Source organism: Catharus ustulatus, chromosome 1 (assembly GCF_009819885.2).
Source record: "Catharus ustulatus isolate bCatUst1 chromosome 1, bCatUst1.pri.v2, whole genome shotgun sequence".
Taxonomy (NCBI): Eukaryota; Metazoa; Chordata; class Aves; order Passeriformes; family Turdidae; genus Catharus; species Catharus ustulatus.
This window is the reverse complement of record NC_046221.1, coordinates 16895584-16922780: the sequence shown is the minus strand read 5'-3', so window position 1 is coordinate 16922780 and position 27197 is coordinate 16895584. Positions and strand designations below refer to the sequence as shown.

Genomic DNA, 27197 nt, shown 5'->3' with positions numbered 1-27197 from the left:
GCACAGCTCCCATGTCCTGTCTGGGTCAGACTGGCTGCACTGGGACAGGTCTGGCACCTGCTGCCAGGGGCAAAATGGGGCAGGAGCTGCTGGGGCAGGGGCTGCCTCAGCCCAGGCATCAGCCTGCTCCCTTCCCTTGAAGGGCCAATTCTTTACCTGCAAGCCCAACTCCTCTTCGACTTGACCAGCTGAGCTGAACACCCCACAGCTCTCTCCATCAATAAGACTGGCTGCCACTGTATTAGTGATTCCTCTCCCATACAGAAGCCCATTTATGTCACTTGGAGACAGACTAACAAAGTCTTTGGCAGAGTGAATGCTACGTCCTGCCCGTTACTGAATAGCACTCACAGACAGGCTTCATTAATCCACCACAGACACATGACAACAGCGTTTATGAATGGACTGGTTTTGTGCTGCAGTTTAGCACATCTTCCACAAATGTATTTCTCCCCTTAATTTCTGTCTGCAGGCAGGGGAAAAAAAAAGAGTTGAAACTACAGTCATTTGAGATCTTGAGAAATCCTTGCCTTGGGAAATTAAAAAAAAAATACAAAAAAAGAGTTCTGTTTATTCAACAACGAAGCTGCATATTTTAAAAGAAAGAGAGAAGGAAATGCAGGTGTGAAAGCACTAAGACATACTCTAACTGAGATGTAGTGCAGGAACTGCATGCTTTATGGGAAACATTTAAAACAATTCAACTTCACATTTAAACAAAGGGAGAGAATAAAACAGAAAATTAGACAACTGCCACTCCATTCAAGTATCCCCTCGCCTCTTGGACTTTAACCTAGACTTTTCCTGGTTCTAAACTTAGCCAGACTCTAGGACAGCATCACTTCTCCTAGGGGAGGGGAAAAAAAAAAAGGCATGCAAAAAGCCACTCTAAATGAAAAAGGGTAAAGGGACGAGTATTTATATAGCTCCAAACTGAGATCTTTTGTATGTATTCCCACCCTTGTTCTTTAAATGGGGACCAGCAGACTGCTTTTGAAAGGACTGGGTGTGAGTATACAACCACTTATATCCAATCAGCTGTCCCTGAGCACCACACACACTGCAAAACCTCTCTAGAGGAGATGCCCACGGTTTTGATGCAGGAGAAAAAGCAAAGGCTTGCATAGTTTCTAAGTCCTCTCTGTCCTTGTCCTCTGAAAGAAGTCCACAAGCAGAGGCCGTTGCTTTCCAAACCTGAAGATCTCAATAATAAGGAAAAGAGAAGTCTACCCACAACTCCCTAACACCAGAGACTTCTTGCAGAAAACGAGGCCAATCAAAGACTAGCACACAATGCCAAAACTCAGCAACAGCCTCTACAGCCAGTTTTGCTGAGCGTTTGCACAGGCTGCCACACGCACCCCTGCCTCCGGAATGAGGCAGCAGCAGCTCCAAGCCATACTCATTATATAACTTTCCAACCCAAGGGACTATTAAAAGAAAGAAAATAAAGAACGATTCCTATGTCCAGATTTTAAGCTTCAGCTGTTTTGCTGCCATCGCATTCACAAGTCAGCTTGCATTTTGCTGCTCACGCACAAGTCAGTCTGTCCCTTTCACCTCTGCTCTCCCAAGGGCTGTGTTATCTCCAGGAGGGCAATACTTGGAACAATTCAGAAGCAGATGCCAATTTTCTCAATTTTATCTGCAAGTGAAGACATTCCATAACCTTCATCTTCAGCAGGTTTACCTCTACACTTACTATTTTGGAAACACAATTTCAACACGATTTTGTGGCACACTATTCTACATCAATGTGATTCTTACTATTTACCTACCACAGCACCAAAATACTTTCTTTTTGAAAGAGAAACAGAGATGTCTCCAATCTCATGGGGAACACTCAGAACACAACCACTTAAAAGCTCTAATGGGAAGCTGAACAGCACCACTACTCAGACCTGGAGTTCCTAAATGATGCTGCAGCTGTATAGCCGACTGTGTAGTAGTAGCCCCTGAGATCCTAGCAAATCTCAAAATTGTTCCCAAACACTTCAAAAACACTTAAAATTTGCTTCATGCTCCATCTACATCACACTTAGTCTGTTGTTTACAGAACTGCAGCAAACTCCTACAGAAAAGGATATCTCCAGATCAGGAACATGACTTTACACCTGCACTAGCACTTGAGACAGGAACACTCACCTGAAGGGAATCAAGCAGTAATGGTAAAAGCAGAGTTACTAGTCACAAACCTAACAGAGCTATGCTGCAAGAAGCTCAGCAAGGAAATAGAATACAGAGAAATGGAGAATGACAGGCTGCTGAGAGGAGAGATGCCTTACAAGCTCCTTTGTAATGCATCAGATCTTAAGACTGCATGTTTTCAATTGACTGTACAGCTTCCTGAAAAATGCTACAGTATTGGAATCATGGTTACACATTACACATTCTGACAGTCTACATAAGTCTTTTTAATACAAACTAATCAATTGTCCCTAGTGAAAAAAGCAGGGTGATTAAACATGAAATTAGTATTTTCAATTAAAATACAATTTTATATTCACACCAAACATATGCCACATTTTACACTGTACTTCTGTAATAAATTTGCAGTTCAGAACTTAAATGGGTCAGTAATAATCATGCACGTGTTATAAAATATTGAAGAGTGTGCCCTTCAGCTCCAATAGCATATTGACACTAGAATGCAAGATGGTATTAGCTTCTGGAAAAGGAAACAAAATAGAGTCTGACTTGCCAGCCATGCATGCTAGAAGAGAGTAGGCTCTACCCTTTAACAGCTCAGCTTGTCCAAACTTACTGTTTTCCTGCACCCTGGCCACGAAGCCTGTGAGAGGTATCTGTGGAGTCAACTGAGGCATAGGGGGAGGGGGTGGAGCAATAGAAACTGGTAGCAACACACACACCATATTGGGAAAGTCAAATGGACAAAGGAAAAAAAAAGGGGGAACAAACAAAAGCAGCCGTCAGTAACGAGGACCACAAAACAAAGTATGTAAAGAACAACAACACACACACACACAAGAACCTTCTTCAAGCTTGTGTTTCCAACAAGGCTGAATTCGTGGTTAGCCAATGGAAGATCAAAAGCAAAGCATGCCCGTGTTCAGCCAGGTAACAGCTGAGCACAGGCTGCACGTCTGGAGCTCACAGGGTGCGTGTGAAGGCTCCTGCTCTGTCACACATTGTGTGTGCTTCACCTGGGGAGCACATATAATTGAGCTTGTGTCTTACTGCTAAATAAGGATTACTCAATTTAGCAGTTACCTTTTCAAAGTAAGCTACTAGAAATAGAGGTGATGTTTTGCAGGATTCTGGACTCCTCTAAAATCAAAGTGGAGTGCTACATCAAGTGCAGCAAAGCAGCACTGACACACAGCAAAGACAACTTTTGCAAAGGGCACAGTGTTCCAGCATCAATACTTCACTTTCACACAGAGAGCACCTCCATCTCTGTGCTCTGCTGGGACAGGGACAGTCAGCTAGCTTACTGCATTTTTGTTTTTCTCAAAAAGAGACCTTGCTGCTTGCTGGTAGGAAAAAAAAATGGGTCTAGACTTTGCTAAGTCTTCTGTGGTGAGAGGGCACTCAGCAACCTAAAGGCTGGCAAAGGCTCCAACAGCTTTGAGTGGCTACAGGAGTGTGCAGAGCTCCTCAGGAAGCCCTTGCTCACCTTCTCTGAAGTCTGGTGAGCAGCGAGACTTGACCACATCCGTATTCAGAGCCACTGGGCCGACAGCCCAGATGTTCAGCTGTTCCCTGCACAGGCAGGGAAGAGGAATGGGAGCAGTAGGGCAAGCCACTCAAACTATCAGCTCTGGCAGGACATCTCCCCACTAAGTGCAGGGAATGAAAAGCATAAAGCAAAACCCCACTCAGAAACTCAACAAAACATCAGCTCATTCATTTATACTGTGTCCCTTCTCAGTGGAATTTCTCTTGCACTGGAGCAAAGAAATTCCTGTGAAGGTAGGAATTCAGCAGGGTAATAATCCAGTTGGAACCAAATTTGAAAGAGGTTCTGTTCTTCCAAGTACACAACAGTTTTAAATAAAGCTGTAACTAAGATTAATGTTTGATGAATTAAAATGAAGCATTTAGTTCATTACAAAACCAATAATCAAATAAATTGTATGGGATAAATGATCAATAAAAGCAGGAGAACAAACAGTGTCTCACAAAATTGAAGAAAACATCTAAGAAAAACCAGAGCATTTGTTAGCATGAAAAGTAGAACCTTAAGGAAACATGGGACCTGGGTTTAATGTCAAGACAGTAGCACTAAAAAAATAATCACCAGTTACAGAAACAGAGGAAAACAGTTTCAAGTAGCAAAACACACCCATCAAAATACTGTTTAAAAAATGCTGACCATCAGTATTTTGAAAACACCAGAGAGGCTAGATTAAGAAACAGCACCTGCATTTGAGCAAAAAATTGCTTTGGACAAATGTAAACATTCACAAACAGTGGTGTGCACAGCATTTAAGACAACGGAACTATTCCCAGAAGTAAAATCCTGCTTATTTAATGGAACTCAACTATTCAAGCAGGAGGGAGTTTCTGTTGTTATGGTGAATTAATTTGGAGGAATTAGAATGTGGAGGAAACTTAAATACTAGTATGGGTGAGCAAGAGTAGAAGGAAAATCAGGTTTGGAAAAAAGAAAAGATAGATATTGTGTCTGCATATAAAAATGCTTTCTGACTAATGTAATACTTCTAAAGTACTCAGAAAACTCTTCAGTGTCTCAAGTATTTTAAAAGCATTCTTTTCTTAAGAGTAAGTATACAACAGCAAACACTGGTCTGAAGAGATCTTGAACCCAAACATCAACATTTCTTTTCAAAAGAAATATTCCTCTGAAGTTTAAAGACTTGGAATTCTGAACACTACCGAGAAAAAAACATTATACAACTATCACTCCTCAATGTGTGTTTGATCAAAATTTATGGAAATGACAAGGAAGAAGTTTCCTGATAGAGCTTTCTACCAGCATACAAGATCCTTATTTTGCAGATCTTTCTGCAGTGAACCCTGTTTTCCCTTTTGGGGTAGGCAGGCGGGAGGCTGCTGACTAAAACTGCTCACTTGCCCATGGCATCCATCCCTTCCTTCATTCATCTCCTTCTGTACTCCTACTAGTGTGAAAGCACAGAGAAGCTGTCTTTTAAAAGAGAGAGACTGAGCTCTTTAACAGTCAAGAACAAAGGAGAAACTTGGAATTTAGGAAAGGATTTAAGAAATAGACAGAGACAGGGAGGAACTATGTGACAGGAACTTGAGCACTCTGCTCTGCACAGATACTATTCTTTTGCCACTACCCAAATAGTGGGGGACTGTACTACAATCACATTAGGTCTCCTGCAAAAAACCTGGGTTTAGTTTATGTTCTTCAAGCACACCCGAAATGCCAAGTATAATGTGCCCATAATTAGACAGGCAATCCTAATAATTTCTTGTCATGAGTAACAGTAAACAAGTCAGGGGGGAAAACAGTATAATTGCATACAGTGCAATCACTGTACAATTTCAATATGGTTTTTCTTGTTTGTTTTTCTTTCTATTTCAGGAAAGAAAGCAGTTATCTCATTGATGCTTTTCATAAATTAATTAAAATGCCATGCATGCTTTTACAATCATTTTGCTCAAAACAGTTTGTGATTTCAGAGCTCAGCAGCTTACTTGAATTTTGAGAATAAAGAGGCCCGCCATTAACATGAGGTTGAGCAGAAAATGGGGCAGTCACAGAAGGATTCCGTCTGTATCCACCAGAAGATGCTGAAGAAGTGGTAGAGTTGTGTCGCGATATTTGCCTGGTCATTGTGCCATACTGGGAACCAGGAGCTGAACCAGGAGCAGCTGAAAAGCATTAGCCAGAGGAACCAAGGAAAAGACTTAAGCAGAGCATTACTTGGGATAGAATGCAGAAAATAGAAAAAGTCCAGAACGTGGAAAATACTTGATTACAGTTCTCCAATCATTTAAGGTCAGTAACAAGCAATTAACAGAAAAACAAACATTCCCGTTACAATCAATAATGACAAAAAAACCCACACAGAACATAAACCAACACTCATATAAAGGGCATTGAGAAATGCTGAGAGTACTTTGAGAGACTGGATTGGACTGGAAAATTGAATCCAACTCTTAAGTGTATCTCAATTATACTACATGCAATAATACCCTTTATTTAAAAGCACATAGAAAAAAAATCCACATTCTGCTCAAAACAAATTATTTCCATTGCAAAGCTGAACGTGCCTTCAATCTAATAAAAAACAACACTAACAAAAGTGAAACAAATGTCATGAGCTTCAGATACTTGGCATACTTATCATTCATATTTGCTGGTTGTGCTTTTATATTGATGGAATTTGTACTAGCAAATCAGAATCATCTATGTCAGCTGACAAAGCTGTCATTCTTCATGATAAATACCCATATTTACCTTCCACCTACTTGCTGCACAAAGTTCAAGGTTAATAAGACAGTTTTTCTCTTTCAGATTAACCTCTGACAGAAAATCACACCTTGCAAACTAATGAATCTTACATGTTGTAGTCGCACGAATTAATGCAATTCTTACATGCAAAAACTAGTTTGCAATAACATGTTTTGTGCTTCTATATACATACATCATATAACCATACAAGACACAAACAGCAAGCAGTCAGAAGTTTGCAGTCCTGTAATGCTATCCAAAGTTACTTTCACTTAACATTTCAGTAAGGGAGAGTGCAAAGGGTTATGTGGGTCAAAGCCTCCAAAGCTAGTTTCATAACTCAATCAATTATTTTTGTCATCAGCCTGTGACAGGAAAGGGTGGGGTATTTTTTCCTGTCTATTTTGAAAAGTACTACTTTTAGATCCCACCCTAACTGCTGTATGTGATGCTTGAAGCAATTTCTCAAGAACTGTTAGTTCACATCCTCAAGTCTTCCAGTTGGACACGTGCCTGCAGCATTATGGAATCAAAGCCAAGCCACTGTGACAGACACTTGTACTTTCCAGTCACTTTATGGCCACAGAATAGAACACACACATCATCCTACACATAAGCTATTACTTCTAAGCTAGAGTGCAACTGCTGTGACTTAGTTTCTGCTGCAGGAGTTACACAGCCTAATACCAATATTCAAGTTGACTCTGAGATCTTATAGATCAGATTAATAGGATCTTAGCTTGATTGGGAGAAGATTTCAAGCAACTGGCAGCCTTTTCTCCATACCTGGTGCATTTAGCTTCAGAGGCTTTAACCACAGGAAATTAGTGGAGATTAGATTTGTTGAAAAAAACCCAAAAAAATCCCAGAACTGATTTTTGTAATCAAATCACATAGCTCCCACTAGAGAAGAAAAAAAACACCCTCACTAAGTTCATTAGGAAGAGATGATTATTGATTATGCAGCATGACTGCAATCACTTCAGCATTGACAAGTCTCACCTATCAGACTGCCCATCGGGAGAGGTGGAGGCAGTGGTGGTGCTGGCGGGACTCCAGGAGGAACAGAAATGTGTGCTAATAAAATAGTTTATATTCCTAATTAGGCCATATTATTAAAAGTTTTAAAAAAATACAGGCACTTGATAGGCTTCCCAAACAAATATGAAAAATCAACTTCAGTGAAATAATACAATTCAGACTCTGATCCTATCCAGGGTTCTGTAAACACCAATCTTTATTCTCATTGACTTTTATGGGATGCCAGATGATAATAAGATTTCATGCCTATTTGTACTACTAAGGACGAGAAAAGGTCCTGGAAAAGGAAGCCTACATGTATATAAGGAAGAGAAGACTTGTCATCCAAGAAACAGAGAAATCTCTGCAATAGCAAAATTACATTACACCAAAATTCCAATATTTTCTTATGTCTTATGGGCTTGCAAAACGGTTAAATAAGTGACTGGGCTGGTTTATTATTAAGATAATAATAATAATAAAGAAGTACCCTACTCAATCTCACCATTCATCACTCTTAAACACAGGGGAGTGTGCCTCCAACGCTGAGAGATCCCTCATGGTTCTTTCACCACAGATGGCAAAGTTAGTAGAGTATATCAGAAGCCAATGTTTCCCATTAAACATGTAGATAGTTGTTGCTGTGCTCAGGGCATCCAGAAATGCCAAATTGTAGACACATTCAAAATTACAGTTAAGCTTTAAAAGGATACATTTGTCTTTTACTCCCCTTGTACACCCTTGATTGTTTTATAAAACACGGACCAGCAAAGGTATTTTAGCCATCCCTTATTCAGTAATTGACTGTCCTGCAACTACCCTTGGTAAAGAATTAAAACTTTAGACATCACTCAGCACTCACAAGTGATTTCCTGAATAGGACTGCTTCAGGACAGTTTCTGTGCCATCATATTTAGTCAAAGTGCCTCTGCAAACACAAGGAATTAAGAAGCAGCCTTTAGTCAGCGTGGGAGGAGTCCCACCTACCTGGCCCGATGGTTGGCGGTGACGGTGTAGGCACGGCAATGGGAATGCCAATACTGCTGCTTCCACTGTTCTCTCGACTGCCACTTCCTCCACTGCTGCCACTGCAGAAGAACAACACAACTATTAGCACAGCATCCTCTACAAAAGCATATCAACAGTCACACTTCTTGTGTGAGCTCGGCTAGCCTAACTCAATTACAGACTGTTGAAAAACTCCCTATTAAATGCCTCTGTCTTTGCCTACAACTGCATACAGATAATCAAGTCTGGATGCATTACATTCCTAATAAATGGAATTAGGTAAGCTGATAAACATCACTATGAATAAAATGTGCAATTAAATGATTCAAAAAATAAAAAAGTAATCAACCATGCAAGTTTTAGGCAATGGAGTAACAACTGCAGGAGTAGTTCAGGGGCCTTGTAATAATTGAAAGTAGCATGCTGGGGCTGGAATACTTCATGGCTAAATGCTAAATAATTATTTAGGATTAATTATGCTGTCAGTTGAAGGAATATTTCCTCTACTCAGAGCAGAAGCTTAGAGTTCTAAATTTTCAACTGAGAATGGACATGATAAACCATCTGGGGTGGGGTGTGGGGAATGGTGTGCCTAATTTTCCATGTATCTAACACTCCCCACTACCCATGCACACACCTTTTGTGAATGAGAAGTTTGTTTCTAAGATGGTTTGAAAGGTAATAGTACAGCCAGCTCAAAATTTGTCTAACTAATGCTATATGATATGTAAATCAGAGGCCAGCAATGCAAAACATAGTGAACTACTGGATGACATTTCTACACATGCCTTCAGACACCATAACATTTACTTTCTTAGAGGGAACTGAAAAAGAATCAAAATTCAGGTAGGATCTCTCCTTATTCTTATCTAAGAACACTCCTTAGTTCAAGTCTTAAATTTATATGCATTAAATGGATGATGTAAAGGAAAGTAAGCAGATAAGATGTTTTGAAGCCACAACTTCACTTTAGTTCATCCATGTTAATTAAGAATATTCAGTGAAGTTCTAGTTTATTTACCACTCCTGGATAGCTATAAATCAGTCAAGAGTCAAGTGCAAATCATTCAAATATATATATTTAGAAAATAATGTTATAAAAAAGAAAATTGGTGATCTGAAATGGAAGCCAAGATAATTCCTTCAAAATTAGTGTTCTGTCTGCTGAAGACCTTGATCTTGTCACCATGGTTGCAGCTGAATTTCTAACTGCAGCCTACATAAAAGAAGATCTTGTGAGACAGGAGCAAGGAGCATTCACAGTAGCCAGCTAAACAGACTAACAAGATCCTCATGCAGCGACATTTAGAAGTTATTTAATTCTGACAGTATTTCATCACCAACTGTGTCTAAAATACTCTCAGTCCCTGTTTGTGACTTACCATGTTTAACTGCCTACTGGAAGTTTAAAAAAAAAAATTAAGAAAGAAGCTCTCTAAAAAACAAGCTAACCTTTTACTTCTAACTACATTGAATTCTTTCATCTGTTTTTTCCCTGCAGTTTGAAGCCTGTGATAAAAATCACACCGAAAAAAAAAAAATGGACTTGCTCAAGAGACTCAGAAACATTTAGCTTTGCAATTCAAGAACAAGAAGTTTTTAAAAGCTACACTCAGAACACTGAATATGAAGGCACTTCGTGTTAGTGAAGTCGGCAATGCAGTAAAGTTCTGTTGATGCAGCGGTGGAATAAGTCACCTTTTTGCCTTTCAAGAAAAAGTCAAGAGGCACAAAGCTTCAAGACATTCCTGTGACTTTAGTAAACACTGGCTTACCAAGCAGGAAAGAGTTACTGTGGGAAAAGACCCCACCTGTGTGTTCGTGGTCTCTGGTTCAAGGAAGCTGTCCTTCCTGGACTGTGCTGACTGCCCAGCCTGGCAGGGCTGGTCATGTAATCATTCGGGACTGTTGGCGGTTTGACTGGCTCCAGGGTTTTGTAAGGAGTATTTCGTCTGGTCAAGGAAAGATTCAAAGACAGAAAGATAAAGAATCAGAAGATTAAAAGGATAAATAAGTGAAGTTGCAAATCCATTTGTTTTCTAAATTTTTCATTTAAGATCACTGCAGTGACCCACACTAAGGTATATTGAAATTCCAATGGGCAGGGTAGACAGCTCACAGTCAATAGCCCACAGTACTCTTACAGACATCCATACAAGTTAGCCTACAGCATATAAACTGGTCAAAAAAGCCTAAACTAAACTAAACACCCAATACATTATTTGAGCAACCTAACACACAATAGCTACATCTGTAAAACATTCTGGGTTACCTGTCAGCACATGACAAATTTCCATTGTACTAATCTCCTCTTCCCTGCCCCCTCCTTCCCTTCCCATCAGAATCCTTTCCAAAAGTATTCTTGGCTAAAGATATTCATCTAATTAAGATATCAGCAAGGCTGAATCAAGATTCACAGAACAAGTGACATTTGCAATCACCAGTGCTTTTCCTAGGAGCACTGCTTCACGCAGTAATCAAGCAACCTCATCTCACATAAGCACATCTGAAAAGTGCCTCATAGACGAGCTTCATTGTCTCCATTTTGTGGTCCAAGAAAGTGAAGCCCAGAGAATGCCAACCTAGCAGACTGTATCAAGTCAGAAATGTAACATGGATCTTTTGAGATCTCTTTACCAAACCCCTTTACTGCCATAAGAACAGTGCATTTATTGTACTGAATGGCAGAGCTCTTCAGTTCTCACCAATAACTGAGAGATCCATTGCAAAACACAGAATTTGGCAATGCACCACAGCTAAGCAAAACCAAAAATACTGAACTACTGACATTTAATAATTTGTTCAATTATTGGTTATAATTGAGTTGCAAAGTTATACAGTTTCCTGGTATTTTAAGAAACTTACTGACTTTCTTTCTACATTATGAAAAACAACAGTACTAAACTTACTTTTCAAGGTTATTTCAGATGGAAGCACATTAACAGTCTGCCCTGCTTATCATTTTTATTTGTTAGTCTTTAGATCTCTATTGCTTACAAGAGCGAATACAAAACTTTTTTTCCACAACTGATCTCTTTTGGCAGATCTCCAGGTGGTGACATCCTGCATATTAAAATCATCTAGAGTTCCTCATATAGACAAGCTGATTTACAAACACCACAGTATCTGAAAACAGCTACAGTATTTCCATTTCTTTCTTTGAGACATTTCGATAATAAATTGTTATAGATGAAAGACAAGAGCATTGTTTCCTGACACTGCTCAGAAATTCCCACCTCACTGTCCCCCAGTGTTTCAGGGTGATCCTGGGAGCCCTTGCCACCAGGGAGAGCAACAGGGAGCACATGGCCTTGCTTTGCTCCAGGACCCTCAAGAAATGACTTCAACTATTCCAATCACATCCAGCTCCAGCAATTCATTTAACTTCCATGGTACTTACAAACACCCAATGATTTCCACAATCTCTCCCCAGTCCTGTGAAGAGACCCCTGCTTACTTCAGCCCCTTTTGCTTTTCACTCTGTGATTTCCATGCAAGACTCCCTCCCCAGCACATTCCTTTAGACAGTACTCCCCTGGAGGGACAAGCTGCACAACAGGCAACACCTATTCAAAGGCCAATGTTCCACACCAAGCTCATTCTGGTTTTACATACTTATCTCTGTTTTCTGGATCAAAGGGAGAAGAGCAGCATCCTTGCGGTTTCTAGCGATTTTTTCTGCATAAATTAGGGTAAGTCATGCCTGTGATATTTCATGCTTTGGCAGAACACGGCTGCTCAAGACAAGAGCTCTACTTCCTGAACAAGAAGGGCAGATAGAAATCTCTCTTACAAACCCACATTATTCCTCCCCCTCAGCCAACTGCTGCCGCTTGTCAGGCTCATCTGGAAATGACATTCAGCTGATTAATCCTTATCAGGCATTAGCCAAGGCAACCAAACAGCTCTGGCTTGTTCAGGGGGGAGTATTGAGAGAGGCAGCTCACCAGTACATCCACGCTGCTGTTTCACTAGAGAGCATCCAAGAGGACATGAAAGTGCTACCCAGGTTCCCAGGGCTGATAAACAACTCTCTCAGCTGGGATAAGAGACACAATTGGAAATACTGATTTCATGCCCTTGAGCAATGGGAATTTTCAGAAAACATGCTGAGGAAACCTCTAAGTTAATTTCTCTGTGGAATATGCAGCAAACACTACCACCAAAGCATCAAATAGGGATTAAAAATCACCGAGTCTTCAACAAAAGGAGTAGCTCCTTCTAATTTTCCTTGATCACTGCTCTTGATCTTTATTCCTCATTTTTCAAACTTCCCGACTCTCCAAGACAACACACTGGAAACCAACACAACCATGCCAGCCAGCCTTACGGTGCCTCAGTCCCCCACAGCAGAAGAGGAGGGTTGAGTGTGACAAATAAGTAGAAGGTCATTTATGATGCCTTTCGGAAGATGTTGCACAGTTGAACAGACAAAACCATATGGCACATGCACTGAGCTTCTCAAGTATTAATGTTTTGGTCTCCAGCAACAATTTACTTGCTGGCACACCAAGATAAGCAGATTTTACTCCCCACAGGTCCACAGCAGCAAAATAGATGCAGGGAACTCTGCTCACAGTGGGACTTGGGAATAGCAAAATCCTTTCTCATTTAAGTATAAAAATAAAAATGCACAAGCCAACAAGAATCAATGTGTTCACAGTGCCATAAATTTTGCTTAGATAATGCAACAACTGCAGCACAAACAGCCTCTTCATAGTTCTTCTAATATTAAGAAATAAGTAGACAAGAACTTTACTCGTAAAGCCTTTCCCCCACTGAAGTGAGAACTTTAAGATTTGTTTTGGTCACTAAGGATTTCTCCCCTAAAAGTCAGAAATAACAATAGCCTCCTAATTTACCCATATCCATAATAAATCCTTCCCCATGAAAAAAAAATATTTCAGTCATCCTGAAAACAAGAGTCAATGCAGCTAAAGGGCCTCATACAGAATTATGATTTTTTTTTTTGTTGCTTTTGTTAAAGGCAACCAGAATTGTCATCTCTCCATGAATTTAAGAAACACCAACACTGGTACAATTAAAAATTTCTATTTCACAGGAGAGACCAGGCAGTCCATTCTTACCCCAGAGTTCCCCGGCCTGACATGGGAGGACTTGGTGGTTTTTGTGTAGGCGGATTTGTTCTTGACAAGGTGCCAGTTCTTGCAGGCTGGTTATTTCCATGCTGAAATAAGGGAAAACATGATTTTATTTTTATAACAGAGCAGCTCTATTATTGACAGCTTTTTTTAAGTGTAAGAATATGAAGTGAGAATTCCCAGACAGCTGTCAAACAGCAAGTTTTCAGCTACACAAGACAGACACCAGTAAATACAAAGAGTCTAAACACAAGCTTAATGTTATTTTCATTATTAACAACAGACATCAGAAAGGTAAGCAATTGACAGGTTCATGCACAAATGTCTTCTATTATTTTTTTCCTTAAAGGGAAGCCACATTTGTATTCATTGCCATTTGGATGTTAATAATTTAAATCAAACTTTAACACTGACAGTACAATACAGCCAGCATGGCCCAGAATTTCTCAATATGCCCCTGCTATTTGACTAGCAGAGTCATTCAGGTTGTCTGGGAAGTCTCCTGCAAAAAATGTAAGTGAAGGGAATCAAGGCATCTACTGAATTCAGAGCAAAGCACTATATGTGTTAGAGAAATTAATGTATCTATATATAAATGCGGATGTCAATGTATCACAGATATATTGACACGCTAAATGCTGTAAATGGAAAAAAAATAGTATAGCATGTTTAATCTAAATATCCTATGGAAAGCAGAAGAGAGTGTAAGAGCGCTAGTTTTCAGTTTTAATGGCTCTGCAGCCTCTACTATCAGTCACATGAGGCACTGTGGGTCAAAGGAGAAATAACACTTCTTACCTTGGCTTTTAGCCACTTAACGTTGGCAAAAAAAGGGGGGGAAAAAGGTAGAAATTAATGGCAGATCCATCACAACTGATATGACAGGTTAAACTAAAGATAATCACATTTTAAAGAAATCATTTGTGTCTACTGATAATTAGATCATCCCAGTACACTAAGAGAGATTCTGTTGTGTCAGTTATTGAAAATTCGGTGTCTGACGAAGTGACCACAGGAAAAGCACTTGGGTCAAAATTAAGTTTAGCTCAGCTTTGCCAGATATGTCTGCCAGGTTCCTCATGGGCAGTAAAGGGTTGAAAAGCTCTCTGCTGACCATTCAAGTCCAAGACCAAATCAGTGCTATTTCAAAGGCAATATGCACTTAAGAATTCGTTAAAACCACAGCTTCAGCAATACACAGAGAATTGACAGGCCTGTTGCTTTGACATTTAACCTTCATATGTTTTCAAGAAATCCTAGCTGCTGCATTGAATGGTAAATAAAGAAAAGGGAATTTTTAAACAGGATGAGCAGCAGTGCCTTTCACCTCTGATTTATTGATTGAAATCTGATTCAAGCCAGCATAAAGCTGGCTGCTCAAAACTGTTGGCAGGGATGTAATGATTGTTATTCTGAAATTTTATCTCTTAGAATCGAGTCATTATATGATTCCACTGTATCATTTTAACAGCCTTCATGATTGCAGAGGAAAAAAATAATTGAAACTTGGCCTCATGAATGTAACATTTTAAATAAACTCAAGCCAAGTTCTTTCATTTTTGGGGGGAGCAAGGGGGTCATGGGAGAGTGGGACAGGGGGATAGGCACTTATTTTTTAAAGGGTTAATTTTACCAATTTAAAAAAAAGCAAGTAAAAACACCCAAACCAAAATGATCCCAATGCTTTTTTTTTAGGTTGGCTGGAATTAAACTGTTACTTCCTGAACAAGCCTTCTAAGGTAGAACATTTCAAACTGGGAGTTTGCATCTTCTTTTCCTCCTCCAGGAAACACAGACTAGTTTAAAGGCATCCATGAACTCAATAAAAAAAAGTAATTAAAACATGCAATAAAGCAATTATGCATTTGAGACTTCTGACAAGGTCTGCAAAACCAACAAAATTCAGCTGGGGTTTACCAATCAAATGAGGTTGAAAGCCACTGTCCTTAAGTTATTCACATCACAAAAACAGGAACACAAATCCTGTTCCAAAATTCAGATTGCACAGTTTAGGTCTGGAAAGTAAATTTGAAGGTCAATCCATTTACATTTACTCCCAGCCTGGGCAGAAGTTCATCAGCAGAGTTCACGGGCATTTAAACCACCTCTGTCCCCACATACTCATTTCATGGATAAACATGCAGATTCAGTTCCCAAGACACCAGAGTACTCTCCCAAGCAGTGTATTTTTAAAACAGGCATTTAGTAATGAAATTTACTTTCTCTTCTCATAGGAATATGTGACCCTTCCCCTTACTGCACCAGTTGCCAACAGCAATGGCATAATACAAGGAATTTGTTAAAAGGAGGCCAAAAAATTAAACTCTTGCTTCTGTCCCTCCCCTGCAGACATAGCTAGATAATTTTTTGAAGGCTTAAAAGGAAGGGTGGTATGATTTCTTATCCAGCCACTACTACTAAATTTGCCTGCCTCAAGAACACAAAACCAAAAAGCTTCCTTTCTTTCCTTCCCTTATGCAGTCACTCAGCATTTATGGTGAGTACTTCCACCCCCCTCCTAATCCCTGTTACATTCTGCCTCCATTGCAGTGATGGTATGAATATCAACACGCAGCAATGATTCAGTTAATCTCAATCTTATTTCAAACCTTTCTACTAAAGGTAAGTACTAAGTACACTAAACATTTATCTGAAGTCCTACAGCTCTTGACCTTTATTCCTAGGACTACATCAGGTGAGCTTAATCTCTTTTGCTACCAATTAAACAATATCCAGAAAGATACACACTTGATTGTTTAGAAGAATTAGAAACTATTGTCATACTGCTTTCTATATGTAAAAAGGTCTGTAGATGTCCCCTCTGTTGTTGTCAATATAAATAAAAGTCATACAGGCAGGAAAACAGAAGGCCAGAATACAAAAGGAACTGGGAATCACATGGGAGAGCAACTCCTGATCCAAAAGACCTAAGTAAGGGGGGAAAACAAATGAACCAAAGCAAGATGAACCATATGGCTATTTAATCATGGTTAACAAGCTAATTAATTAGGAGACTTTTTTTTTAATCAGCTGAGCTTACAAGGTCAATGTTGCTGAATTTCTTGGTCAGAAAACCAAATGGTATGCTTTCTAAGCAATTAAAATACCCACTTGGAATAAAAAACAGTTTATGCAGCAGGGTCTAGACTCGGTGTGATTTGAAGAAGGTGAAAAAAGGCAGGGGAAAAACAAAAGCAGAGGCAGGTATGTGCAAGCATCTCTCTACAAATGCCTCTAGGCCAGCCAGCCCGTTGGCAGAACACGACCATCACCAAGTGCCTGATCAGTACCAGGAAGGTCAGAGCCAGGGAGGAGGGAAATGCAGGGCATGAGGAGCAGAAGCAGTAGCATGCAAACAGTTGACAGCTTGAAGAGAGAAGAGACTGTTCTGAGAGGGTATAAAATAAGAGACAGGAGGTGCAAAAGGAAAAAAACTTAGTAAAATGAAGAGCATCACTGAGAACTCCTGCAGAAGCTGTGAAGAGCATGATTCCATTCTCCTGCTACTTGTATTACTGCACACACAGACAGTTCTCAACCCAATACCAGCATCCTGGATGACACACATCAGAACAAAAACAGTCTGTAGGCTTGCTGGGGATGCTTGTGATGCTGAGGGTGAGAACTAGACAGACCAGGACATTCCCAGAAAGGAAACAGGGTAGGCAAATAGGTTGGGGTTTCTTGCAATGATATAGCAGATCATGCTTTAAAGAAGCAAGTAGGATAATGTTGCCTTTCCAGGGAAAACCCAACAAGCATGTAGCTGTCCTGGATAAAGCTTTAAGGGCTGTCACAAAACTAAGAGAAAGAAACCACAATCTCTGGTTCTAGAAATAAGACTCAATGCTGCTGCATTTCCAAAATGTCACAGCTAGAACAGTGACACAGCCACAGGGTCTGGACAGCATGGGAGAGCAGGCCAGCCTAGGACTGAGAGCCAGCAGTGAGCTGGAAAGGAGCAAAGCAATTTAGGCAATGGGCAGAACAGGTGTTTGCAACAGCCATGCAAGGCATTTATCCAAGCCAAAATTGAGGCTGCTCCTGTAACTTATGCCAGGAATTCAGGGCACCTGGACTTTAGAATTTAAGCTGTGGGTTTGGAAGGACAAGCAATGACTGCTAGTACCAAGAGACTTATTTGCTTAAGGCAACTCTCTTGGCAATTACAGCATATTCAGTTCTAGTATTCTGAAGTATACAAAAACACCCGCTCCCAAAGGCAATAATGGAGGTCACAGGGAAAAGAACAAGAATGGCCTGAAAATGAAGGGTGTGAGGAAGTCAGAAGTACCCACGGCAGTCACAGGATATCGAAACATCGAGGGACCCCACTGGTTGGCCTCAGGAGGTGGCCATCTAACTGTTTTTAATAGTTTTCATACCAAGTAACAAGTCATGGGGGAACATTAGTCATGATTCAGGGAACTATAAAGCTATCATTTGAGCTATAAACTGTGCCTGGAAAACTAGGGGTAGGGATGTCTGCAAATAACTCATTTATGTGAGCAAATTTATCTGTAAGTACACAAAAGACCACCTGCACACAGAAGCAAAATCCTTATGCTGATATTCAGCAAGTTGCTCCTGCACATTTCAGCTATGAACTCTCCAATTTCAGAGTGCAGGAACTTCAAATATCTATGCAGGTTGTACTTCCCTGCTGTATTCACTCATTATTTCTCTGACTCCTGAGTTTAAAGAGCCAATTTCACTCTATCTCCTGCCATACCTAGGGCGACTGAAAGAGGTCATTAAAGACCACCCAATATAAATGTTTGTCAATGGAAACAAGGGTTGTCTAATCGCCATTAATAGTAAGTATCTGGCAAACTTGGAACTTTCATACATAGGGTCTGTAAAGGCAATAGTCATTTTAAGATCTGTTATCTTTGACTAATAATCACAGTTGTCAGCCACAACAGAAAAAAACCCCCACATGGTCACTCTTGACTCTTTAGCCAACCTCCCGTTTACTTAAAAAGGTACTTCCTTTATTAGTCATGGGAGAATGCCCCCACGGAAAGGTAGCTGGGGCCATAAAACCTTTTGAAATGCTATTATTTATTTGTGTGCAGGCAGGCAATTTTGCACAAGATTGCCTTCTGTCTCATCGGTGAGGCAGTTCTGAAATACCACATGGTGACACAGTCAGAGCAAGAAAAACAGAAGCTGGAAGGGTTCTTGTATGTGAAGGGATTGCCTGAGGAAATGACACAGTACAGCACCAAACCTACAACATGGTTTCCTTAGAGAAATGAAGATACAAGTTTGGTAAAATACGTATTCAAAGATGTTGTTCAACAGGCAGACTGTATGTGGGGGTCAGATACTTGGGGTAAAACACTTCTGCCACACTAGTTTTGTGCAGTTTTAAAGAAATTATTCCTGTGCCTCAATTTTCTTATAAGAATGGGTCAGAAGCTTTTATTTGTCATTTCCTTATAGTCTATAGTAAAACAGACTATTTTGAAAAAAATGTAAGTTTCAAATGAGTATTTCTTTAGAAATTGAACATATGTAGGTGTCTCTCTTCAGGGAAATTTAACCTCTCCTACTAATATTTGCAACCTAGTCATTAGTCTTCTGTTAACAGTAACCACATGCAGTTAGTATTGCTTCTCTCCTTTACGTCTTTTTTTTTTTAACTTTCCAATTAAAAAGCACTAGCATATAAAAACCTGTTGTGGATGATAGACAAACTTAACATTGTTCTCTCAATGCTCACTAGTCCTGTTCAGAGAAAGATACCTAGATTCCTGCTTTTAAATAGTTCACCATTTTTCAGTTGAGCTGGTGACTTTGAATCTAACTACAATAAAGTAAGGTTAGCATTAAAAAAAATTAGAATATAAAGAGACCTCCAAGTTTTGTGTTTCCTTTGCAAGTGAAAGGCTTGAAACCTATATTATATCAGATGACACTAGGCACACTTCTGACTTTCTAGTATCAACTGCCCTATGGAAAGCACGCAGTGTTAACACTCACAACAGTCATTAGAGTTGGCAACAGGAAGTTCCTTTTTTTCCCCCCAGAGAAGCATTCTTTACCCTACAGCAACATTTACTGTTTGGCCGTGACCCCAGAGGGATGATGTGACATTAATGAAATTGGCAACATGACATCCTTTGAAGCGTGAATGTCTGACACAGGCTGGTAAGGGGACAAAGGCAGCAGCAGCTCCAGTGTAGGATCCTTATCTCACTTGGGTTTTATTAGGGTGAATTATTTAAAATTTAATATTCCAGCTGCTGCACACAGTCTCATCCTAAAGGGTAAGAAAGCTTGATTAGGTAGCCTTTCACCCTAACATCAGCATTTTATCTGCATTTTCATTTTGCACTGACACAGATACAAGCTTAAGGACTCCAGACAAGTAGGACATGCTGAGAAGCACAAGGGTAAGAGCAAGATTCCCTTCTCTAAGCTTAGTGTTTGTCAAGTTCTGGCTCAATCCCTGCTTTAAGGGAGTCCTTCCAACTTCCATTTGCTTGAGAAAGATTTCTGAATTCTTAACTCCTGTTTAACTTTCTGGGCTCAAAAGCTTTTTACAGTTTTCATGTGATCAAAAGCAAATTTCGTTATGATGACAAAATTACAATTTTTTCCTTAAAATAAAACTGAGACGTGATCAATCTTCATATACAATTCCAGTTTGGCTTTGAAGAACTATTAGTTTCATAAAATAAACTTGATCCAATTACAGCTATTAGGCATTTCAATTAGGCATGTATTCAACATTTTATCTGCCTTTAACCATAAGGTATCATCACTTCAATTTCCTATTTAGCTGCCATTTTACAAATTGGTGCACTTCTACTTCCCCTCTATTCAAAAAGAAGATTATAATAAATTTAAAGGCCAATTTGAATTTGGCTTTTAAGGACAAATTTTAGGTTTTTAAGGCAGGTTCCAAGCTTCCTCCTTCTCCCTGCTCTTAAACTAAGGATTTTCTGTATAAGTAATTGTGTTTGACCTATTTATTTGCTGGCACAGAATTTTTTAGTTCCTTTCACCAGAAAAAAAAAAAAAAAAAAAAAAAAGGAGAAGAGGAGGAAGGAAATGTTTAAGTACCCTCTGCCTAATAATTTTAAACCAAGCTCTACACAGGAAGGTAGATAACGACACTTACTCCCTGTTTACAAAGAATTACTTTAGCTACATTCCCCTATGCCCAGAGGGTGACAGCTGAGCAACCACTTAACAGACAAGCAAAAATGCTTCCCGGTGTGCTTCTTGGAGCCATCAGCACATACTTGTAGTGCAAAGGAAAGCCTCCTTGATAGCAAACCCACTTAAAAAGCTCTTCTGATTTGGACTATGCTAGCTTCGGCTTCATAGGGATATATATTTTTTAAAAAGCAACTTTTAGAAAAATCTTTTTGTCTGCTTCTGTCCCTGCAAAGGGAAGGGGCAGGGAGGGCAGCAGCTGGGGCACTTTGGGGCTGCCATGGAGGTTTCAGGCTGAAGGAGAAAACACCTCTGTGATCCCAGAATGCTCTACCAAAAGCTTTTCAACCATGCTGGAGGAAGAAACAGCACTGCCTTCTAAGGAAGTGTCTCCCATCAGTGAGGAAATCTGCTACAGAGAGCAGCTGCTTACCCATCACTGCCACCTCCACCCTCACCTGCCCCCACAGAAATTGCTGCATGCATGTGAGACAGAGGGAGGCATGCAGAGCCCTTCTCCATGCCCCAAGCACATGCATCTGCTTTGGCATCCTTTCTACACAGCCACGACAAGCAGAGATGGACAAAAGAAATTAACTGTGAGTATACACAGGAGCTGGTTTTGCTTTTGCTCAGAGAGAAGATGTATTGTGAAAACAGCATTTACCCTGAGGATTGTACACCTCCCTAATTTCATTACTTAATTCTGAGACATTATTTTTATCTCCACTTTCCATATGAAACAATTCAGGATCACCCCATGAAATGTACTACATTTAAACAACATTTTTCCTAGGACCAGTATTTAAATACATAAAAGCAAAAATAGAGTGCAGTCTGCAGCCTTGATTTCTCATCCTTGTATTTTTCCTTTGTTTCTTCATCATATCAGAGTCACCAGAACAGAGTTCCACTAACAGCAATAAATTGTCACCTACAGATTTCCAAGTGTTGCGTAATTTTTATTTAATACTTACATGTCAGTATATGTGTTGTGCTGTATTTTACTGACAGTTGCCATAGCAGAAAACATTCAAGGATCTGCAAAGTTAGTCAAACTGACAACTATTCTAAGTAGACCTCAAACTTCTTTTTCTCTAGAAAATACGTTTTCTAAGGTCTTATTGGAAATGTTGCTGTCCAATTTGGGGTGAAACCTTTGCTGAAAGATTTAACAGAATGAAGCATCTTTTAAGACCACTCTGGACAAGGCAAGGTTTGTAATTCATTTTATTGTACACTCTCCCCTAACTGTAGATTCAAGAGGCAACTCAGATTCTTAGTACCATCTTTCATTAGTGCTGATTTCCAACAGGACTTGATCCAGATTAAGTTGTTTTGGTTTGATTTTCTTCTAACACCACTACCTACATCTAGATGACTAAGCAAGCTACTTCTTGAGTACTTCAGAGCCTTGACATGTGTCACACTCTTGGAACCCAAGTAATAAGAAGACCAAAACATTTAATTGTCATTCAGTAACTCAGCACACTCTTTTCAACGGGTTCTCTAATGCATAGCATCCACCTTGAACTACATACCTGAGGTCTGGCTGGCAGTTTATTCCATTTGTGGAACAAGTCTATATAGAAAACACTAAGTGTTTTTCACTTGATCACGCTCTTCACAACTGTACAACAGACTTAGTCAAGTTGCTCAAAGAAACAATATCAAGATAAAATTTGCCACTGTCTTGTAATTGAGTTGGTAATTTGGTTATTTCTAGAGGCTTTTTTACCTCTGAAAAGACCAGGCTTTTAGTATAGAATAAACCACTAACACTCAAAAAAACCCTGTAGCAAAACCATTCCATAAGAACTGCCTGGCAATGGGTAAACAGCACCCACTGTAAAAAGAGTCACATGAATAAAGATACCAGCCTTTTGCCCGCAAAAACAAATACTGATATTGGAAAATGCAATAGCTAACCCTTAATAACCTCAGCCTTCATAGATCAAGCAATCTGTTTTGAGTCTGTACAATGCAAGTAGCTCTGCAAAGCATCAATTCCAGATACTAACAGTAATTATCTGACTTTTAAAGTCTTCTACAGCACTTGATCCCTGGAGCACATAAATGCAGAAACCAATAACCTGACACTGAATTTCTGTACTCTCTATTCATAGAGCATTCTCCTCAAATGCAGACTATACTGAAAAATCATCAGCTTCTCTGACTCCAGTGTTTCTATTTTATAGCAATTCAGACCATGTCTGTCAGGCTTCTACACAAGACTGTTATTCATCAAGACTGGCTTAATTTATTACTGTAAAACAATCCTAAGAGTTACAGGTTTAGTACAGGTTCAACTACAAACAAAACAAAAAAAATCAGGTAGTCCAAAGTCACTACATTAATTCATAGTCTAGAGCTGTCATGGTACAGAATTGCTTTCTAACTTGTGCTAGAATTAGACTCCTGTGGATATTTGGAGGGCTACCACAAAGCAGGAGGTACCCTGGTACTCCGTTGTGCCAAGTCATTCTGAACAATCTATTCTCGAGCTCCGTGATTCAAAGGGCACATGATGGGCTGATACAGCTGCATAACTGACTGAGCAGAGCACATCAAACTTTAGAGGATACACAGGTTTTGAATAAATGCCATCCAAGACAAGATTGTTACAAACTGAATATACTTTGAACACGTGGTCTAGAGGGATTCAAAGGTATTTTTCATAGAAAGATGACCAGGGAGCAAATGGTGTTATAATTATTCACTCTGACGACAACCATTTCAAGACAGGTAGACATTAACTTAAGGTTTTTATTTCAAGGAAAATTAGGCTGTCCAATGGGAGTAGGACATCAAATGCCACTGAGATTTAAATGCAAACTGACCCCCTTTATTTTGTTCACCCACCAAAAAACTACACCCCCACTAGCAAACTTCCCCATAGGAGATGACTCCCTTTATTTCTTTAGTTATTGAGAAAAACTGAGTGGCAGTGACAACTTAATGTAGAGGAGGAAATAGTGATAATTTTAAAAGTCAGTCATGGCTTTTTTGAGAAGTCATTAGCCTAAGATCATGAGCCATTATTTCCAGACACTGTGACTATCACTGACAGTCACAGGGTTATGGAAAACATTGCCCAAAAACCCTCACTGTAGAACAATCCATTTTGCTATTGAAATGTTTGTATGTGGGAGCGTATCACACCCATAATCCTTCCTATCACAAAGGAACTAAACATTTTAGTATCAGTAACATTCTGCCCCAGCCCTGTCTCCTGCTCTGTGTTACTTGAAGTCCTCAAGTGTCCAGGAGTTCTTACCTTTACGCCATGGCCAACATCATCCAGCACCGTGTAGTCTATAGGTTTTCGAATATACCTTACAGGACGTTCCATGTTCGCTGGTGCTATAATTTTGTGAGTTCTTGATGTGTTCTTATTGGTCGTCAAAATGCCTATCTCTCTGCGAGCGACCTTTTCTTTATGGATGTCCACAGTCTAGATTAAAAACAAGAAAGTATGGGTTTCTTTAGGCATTTGCTGTTTTCTTTACAGAGCTAGCTACATGTTTAGGTTTCACTGTTAGAGTCTGAACTGAATTAATGCTGCTGGAAGGATGCCAGTTTATTGATGAAATAAGTTTAATCTACATGAACGTTGTTAGAAAATTACACCTTAATGAAATAACCAATATTAATAATAAAATCACAATTATGCGTTACTGCTTCAACACTCTAAAGACACTATGCAGATACAGTCCTCCCAGATTAACCCTCAGCACTCTTATGACTGACACTGATAATAAATTACTCCAACTCCACAGCTGGGAAACCAGGACAGACAAGCTAAGCAATTTGCTCAGAGCCCCAGAGGGGGACTAAGCTTGGGAAGTCTGTACGGTAATTTCTTTCAGCAAAGCCATCAGTGCATATCAGAGTGAGAGTCTGCACAGGGAGGGACTAATTTCAGCACTGGGGCTACTTTCAGTCATACTGTTCATTGCAGATTTACTGAAAGAATAAAACAAAGCTTTAAAGATGCCAAGTAAAAGAATATAAAATACGCTGCATTTTATTCAGGAAAAAAAAAAAAGGAGACAAAGATCAGTCCAGCAGTCTGTGAAAAATCACACTAAGCTTCACATAACAGACACATTCTTGTACATGGAATATAATCATTGCTTAAACCCTAGTTGAAGAACAAGTGCAAATTAAGCATTGGATACCATAAGAAGTCCCATTTCTAGGAAGCATATTTCAAGATTCAGGAATTGAATGTACTGGTAGGAGTACCAAGTAGAACCTTTGGATCTCATTGAAGGAGATGGCATCTGACAAAAAAAACCCCTTTGAGCAAAACCTACCAAGCCACCACTTTATCCACTGAAGAAAATTAATCTCAGTCTATAATCATCAAATCCTCCTAGAAAGGCTATCATACAAAAAATAGTGATGGTTCAGAAAGAAAAAAAAATCCTTGTCATCCTAAATCCTGCCTCATTTAGGTACATCTCTAGAAATTGTTTAATCTAAAATGAATGTTGTGATGTGCAAGGTTTTGTTTAGTGAAGCAAAGTCAAAGATGAAGCAAAAAAATCAGCTGATATTTCTCCTACTACATGAAGCAAGATGAAAAAAGAAAGATTAGTATTCAGGAAATGAACATTTCTAGGAAAGCCTGAATCCAGCAGTCACTGTGAAATGTCTTCAGCTGAACTGTTTTTTCCATTAACTGGTGCACATGCTCAAATAATCTTAAATTCTACTGACTACAAAAAGACAAACCCTTCATTAACAGCTTTGATAGACAGCATTGCAGATTACAAGCAGGAATACAGGTAGAGAAACACCAAAAAGCAGTGATACCAAGCAAGCTTGTATTCACAGCTAATTTAAGCTTGTTTGCACAGCTTAAAGCTAAATAACAGACTACTTGTAATACTGCAAAAGGTTCTTTTATTTTGGAAGCACACAGAATCTTAATAGAAATAGGAGTTGTAATTTTCCAGAGCAATGCAAGATATGAACTAGGTATGTCTGCATTAGCATATTTGGAATAAATTAATTAAATATTCCAGTAAAACTTTGGAACAAGCTTTACTGTTCTAAATGCACACGCTCTGAAAAATTCCCAAGTCAGGAATTTAAAAAATGCCTTTCCAAATGAGACAATCCTATACATCAAGTATTTACCTACATCAGTATCAAATATCACCCACTGCACCCACATTTTCTCTGGCAGCTGATTCCACAGATGATAGAATGAAGACTAAAAAGAATGAGATTAGTCTCATTTTTTCAAATGCAGCTATTATTTGTTCTTTTCCTTTTAGAGACTGAAACATACATATTAGTTCTGCCTTTTCATTTTCTTCTTGCTGAAAGAATTATGAGTGCTGTGCCACATGTTCATCTCTCTTCCAATTTTTCTGCACGACCTGAACCTTTCTGTTCAATGATAACAGCAGGTCTGAAACTATCCTACAAAACTCTTTAATAAGCAACTCTTGGTATTTTGTAATACACGAGCACTGCATAGGAGAGAAAAAAAAACAGTTTTAAAGTCCCCTGACTAACATCGCAATTTAGGAGGTTGAGAACATAACTTTTAAAAACATACAATGATGTTTCAAAATAGAGTTTTTAAAAATACAGCTATGTCCCTTGAAATAAATCCATACTTCATCCTCACTAATCAAATCTATTGCTACTATTAATTTTTTGTTGAGAGATGGACAAAGACGCGTCTTTATACTATGAGTTCTCTTAACATTGCTTCCAAAAAGAAAAAGGAAAAAAAAACCCAAAACCTTCAGAGTACAAAAAGATGCATCTTTTCCTAGCAGGTAGTCTGTGAAACTACCTTTCCTCCCTGCAATGGACAATAAAAATTCTGTAACTTACTGGAACAGAGAACAAGAAATTCCAGGAATAGATGTTGTACCATACAAGCTTTGGAAACTCATTTATGTAATTCTGCAACAAATTGTTCTAATGAAAATACCTCAGAGCAGGAAAAGACTATATATTTATTTTACCAGACAGCTTATCCAAAATTAAGTATTGAGCAGTGATTTGTTAAGTCTTGGCACAAATTTTAGTGAGGCAAACAAAACAAAAAGAAGAGTATCTGTACCAAAGTGCAAGGCCATCAATAGGGCACATATGCAAATCCTGAAAGGCATTCAGACATGCCTGTGCAAGAGACTAATTTGCTGTTCAAAGGAAATGAGACTTCAACTCCCACCACATCTGGTGCACTGGAAAAGCAAGGCAGGATTTTACCCCTATGCAAAGCAAAGCAAAGCAAAGGCTCACAGCATATGCTTTGCCCACAGCAACAGGCTGCCAGTCAGAGCTACTAGACAGCACCTTACCTCTTCAAGAAATTACTAGGGTTTTTTGACCTGCATATTATTAAGTCTTATGTGAACATTATGCAAAACAAAGCACAATTGGTTATTCTTATATTTTTATTTATATCTATGTGATTGATATTCATGTGCAAGTTTATAATTTAGTCATAGACAATG

General features: G+C 39.2%; 1 protein-coding gene across 4 annotated transcripts in view; it reads right to left on the bottom strand.

The window, feature by feature from the left end:
- ABI1 (abl interactor 1) overlaps positions 1-27197 on the bottom strand; it is a 78730-nt gene that overhangs the window by 4115 nt on the left and 47418 nt on the right. Inside the window, exons 3-10 of one of the 4 annotated variants that reach the window (XM_033055947.2) lie at positions 23987-24163; positions 14338-14352; positions 13525-13625; positions 10249-10389; positions 8417-8517; positions 7412-7486; positions 5650-5826; positions 2765-2851 (exon numbers count right to left, since the gene is read on the bottom strand). In XM_033055947.2, the coding sequence (XP_032911838.1) occupies positions 2765-2851; positions 5650-5826; positions 7412-7486; positions 8417-8517; positions 10249-10389; positions 13525-13625; positions 14338-14352; positions 23987-24163 (874 nt within the window). The remainder of the gene's footprint in view (positions 1-2764; positions 2852-5649; positions 5827-7411; positions 7487-8416; positions 8518-10248; positions 10390-13524; positions 13626-14337; positions 14353-23986; positions 24164-27197) is intronic. The other 3 variants (XM_033055940.2, XM_033055931.2, XM_033055956.2) reach the window with 3 other exon arrangements.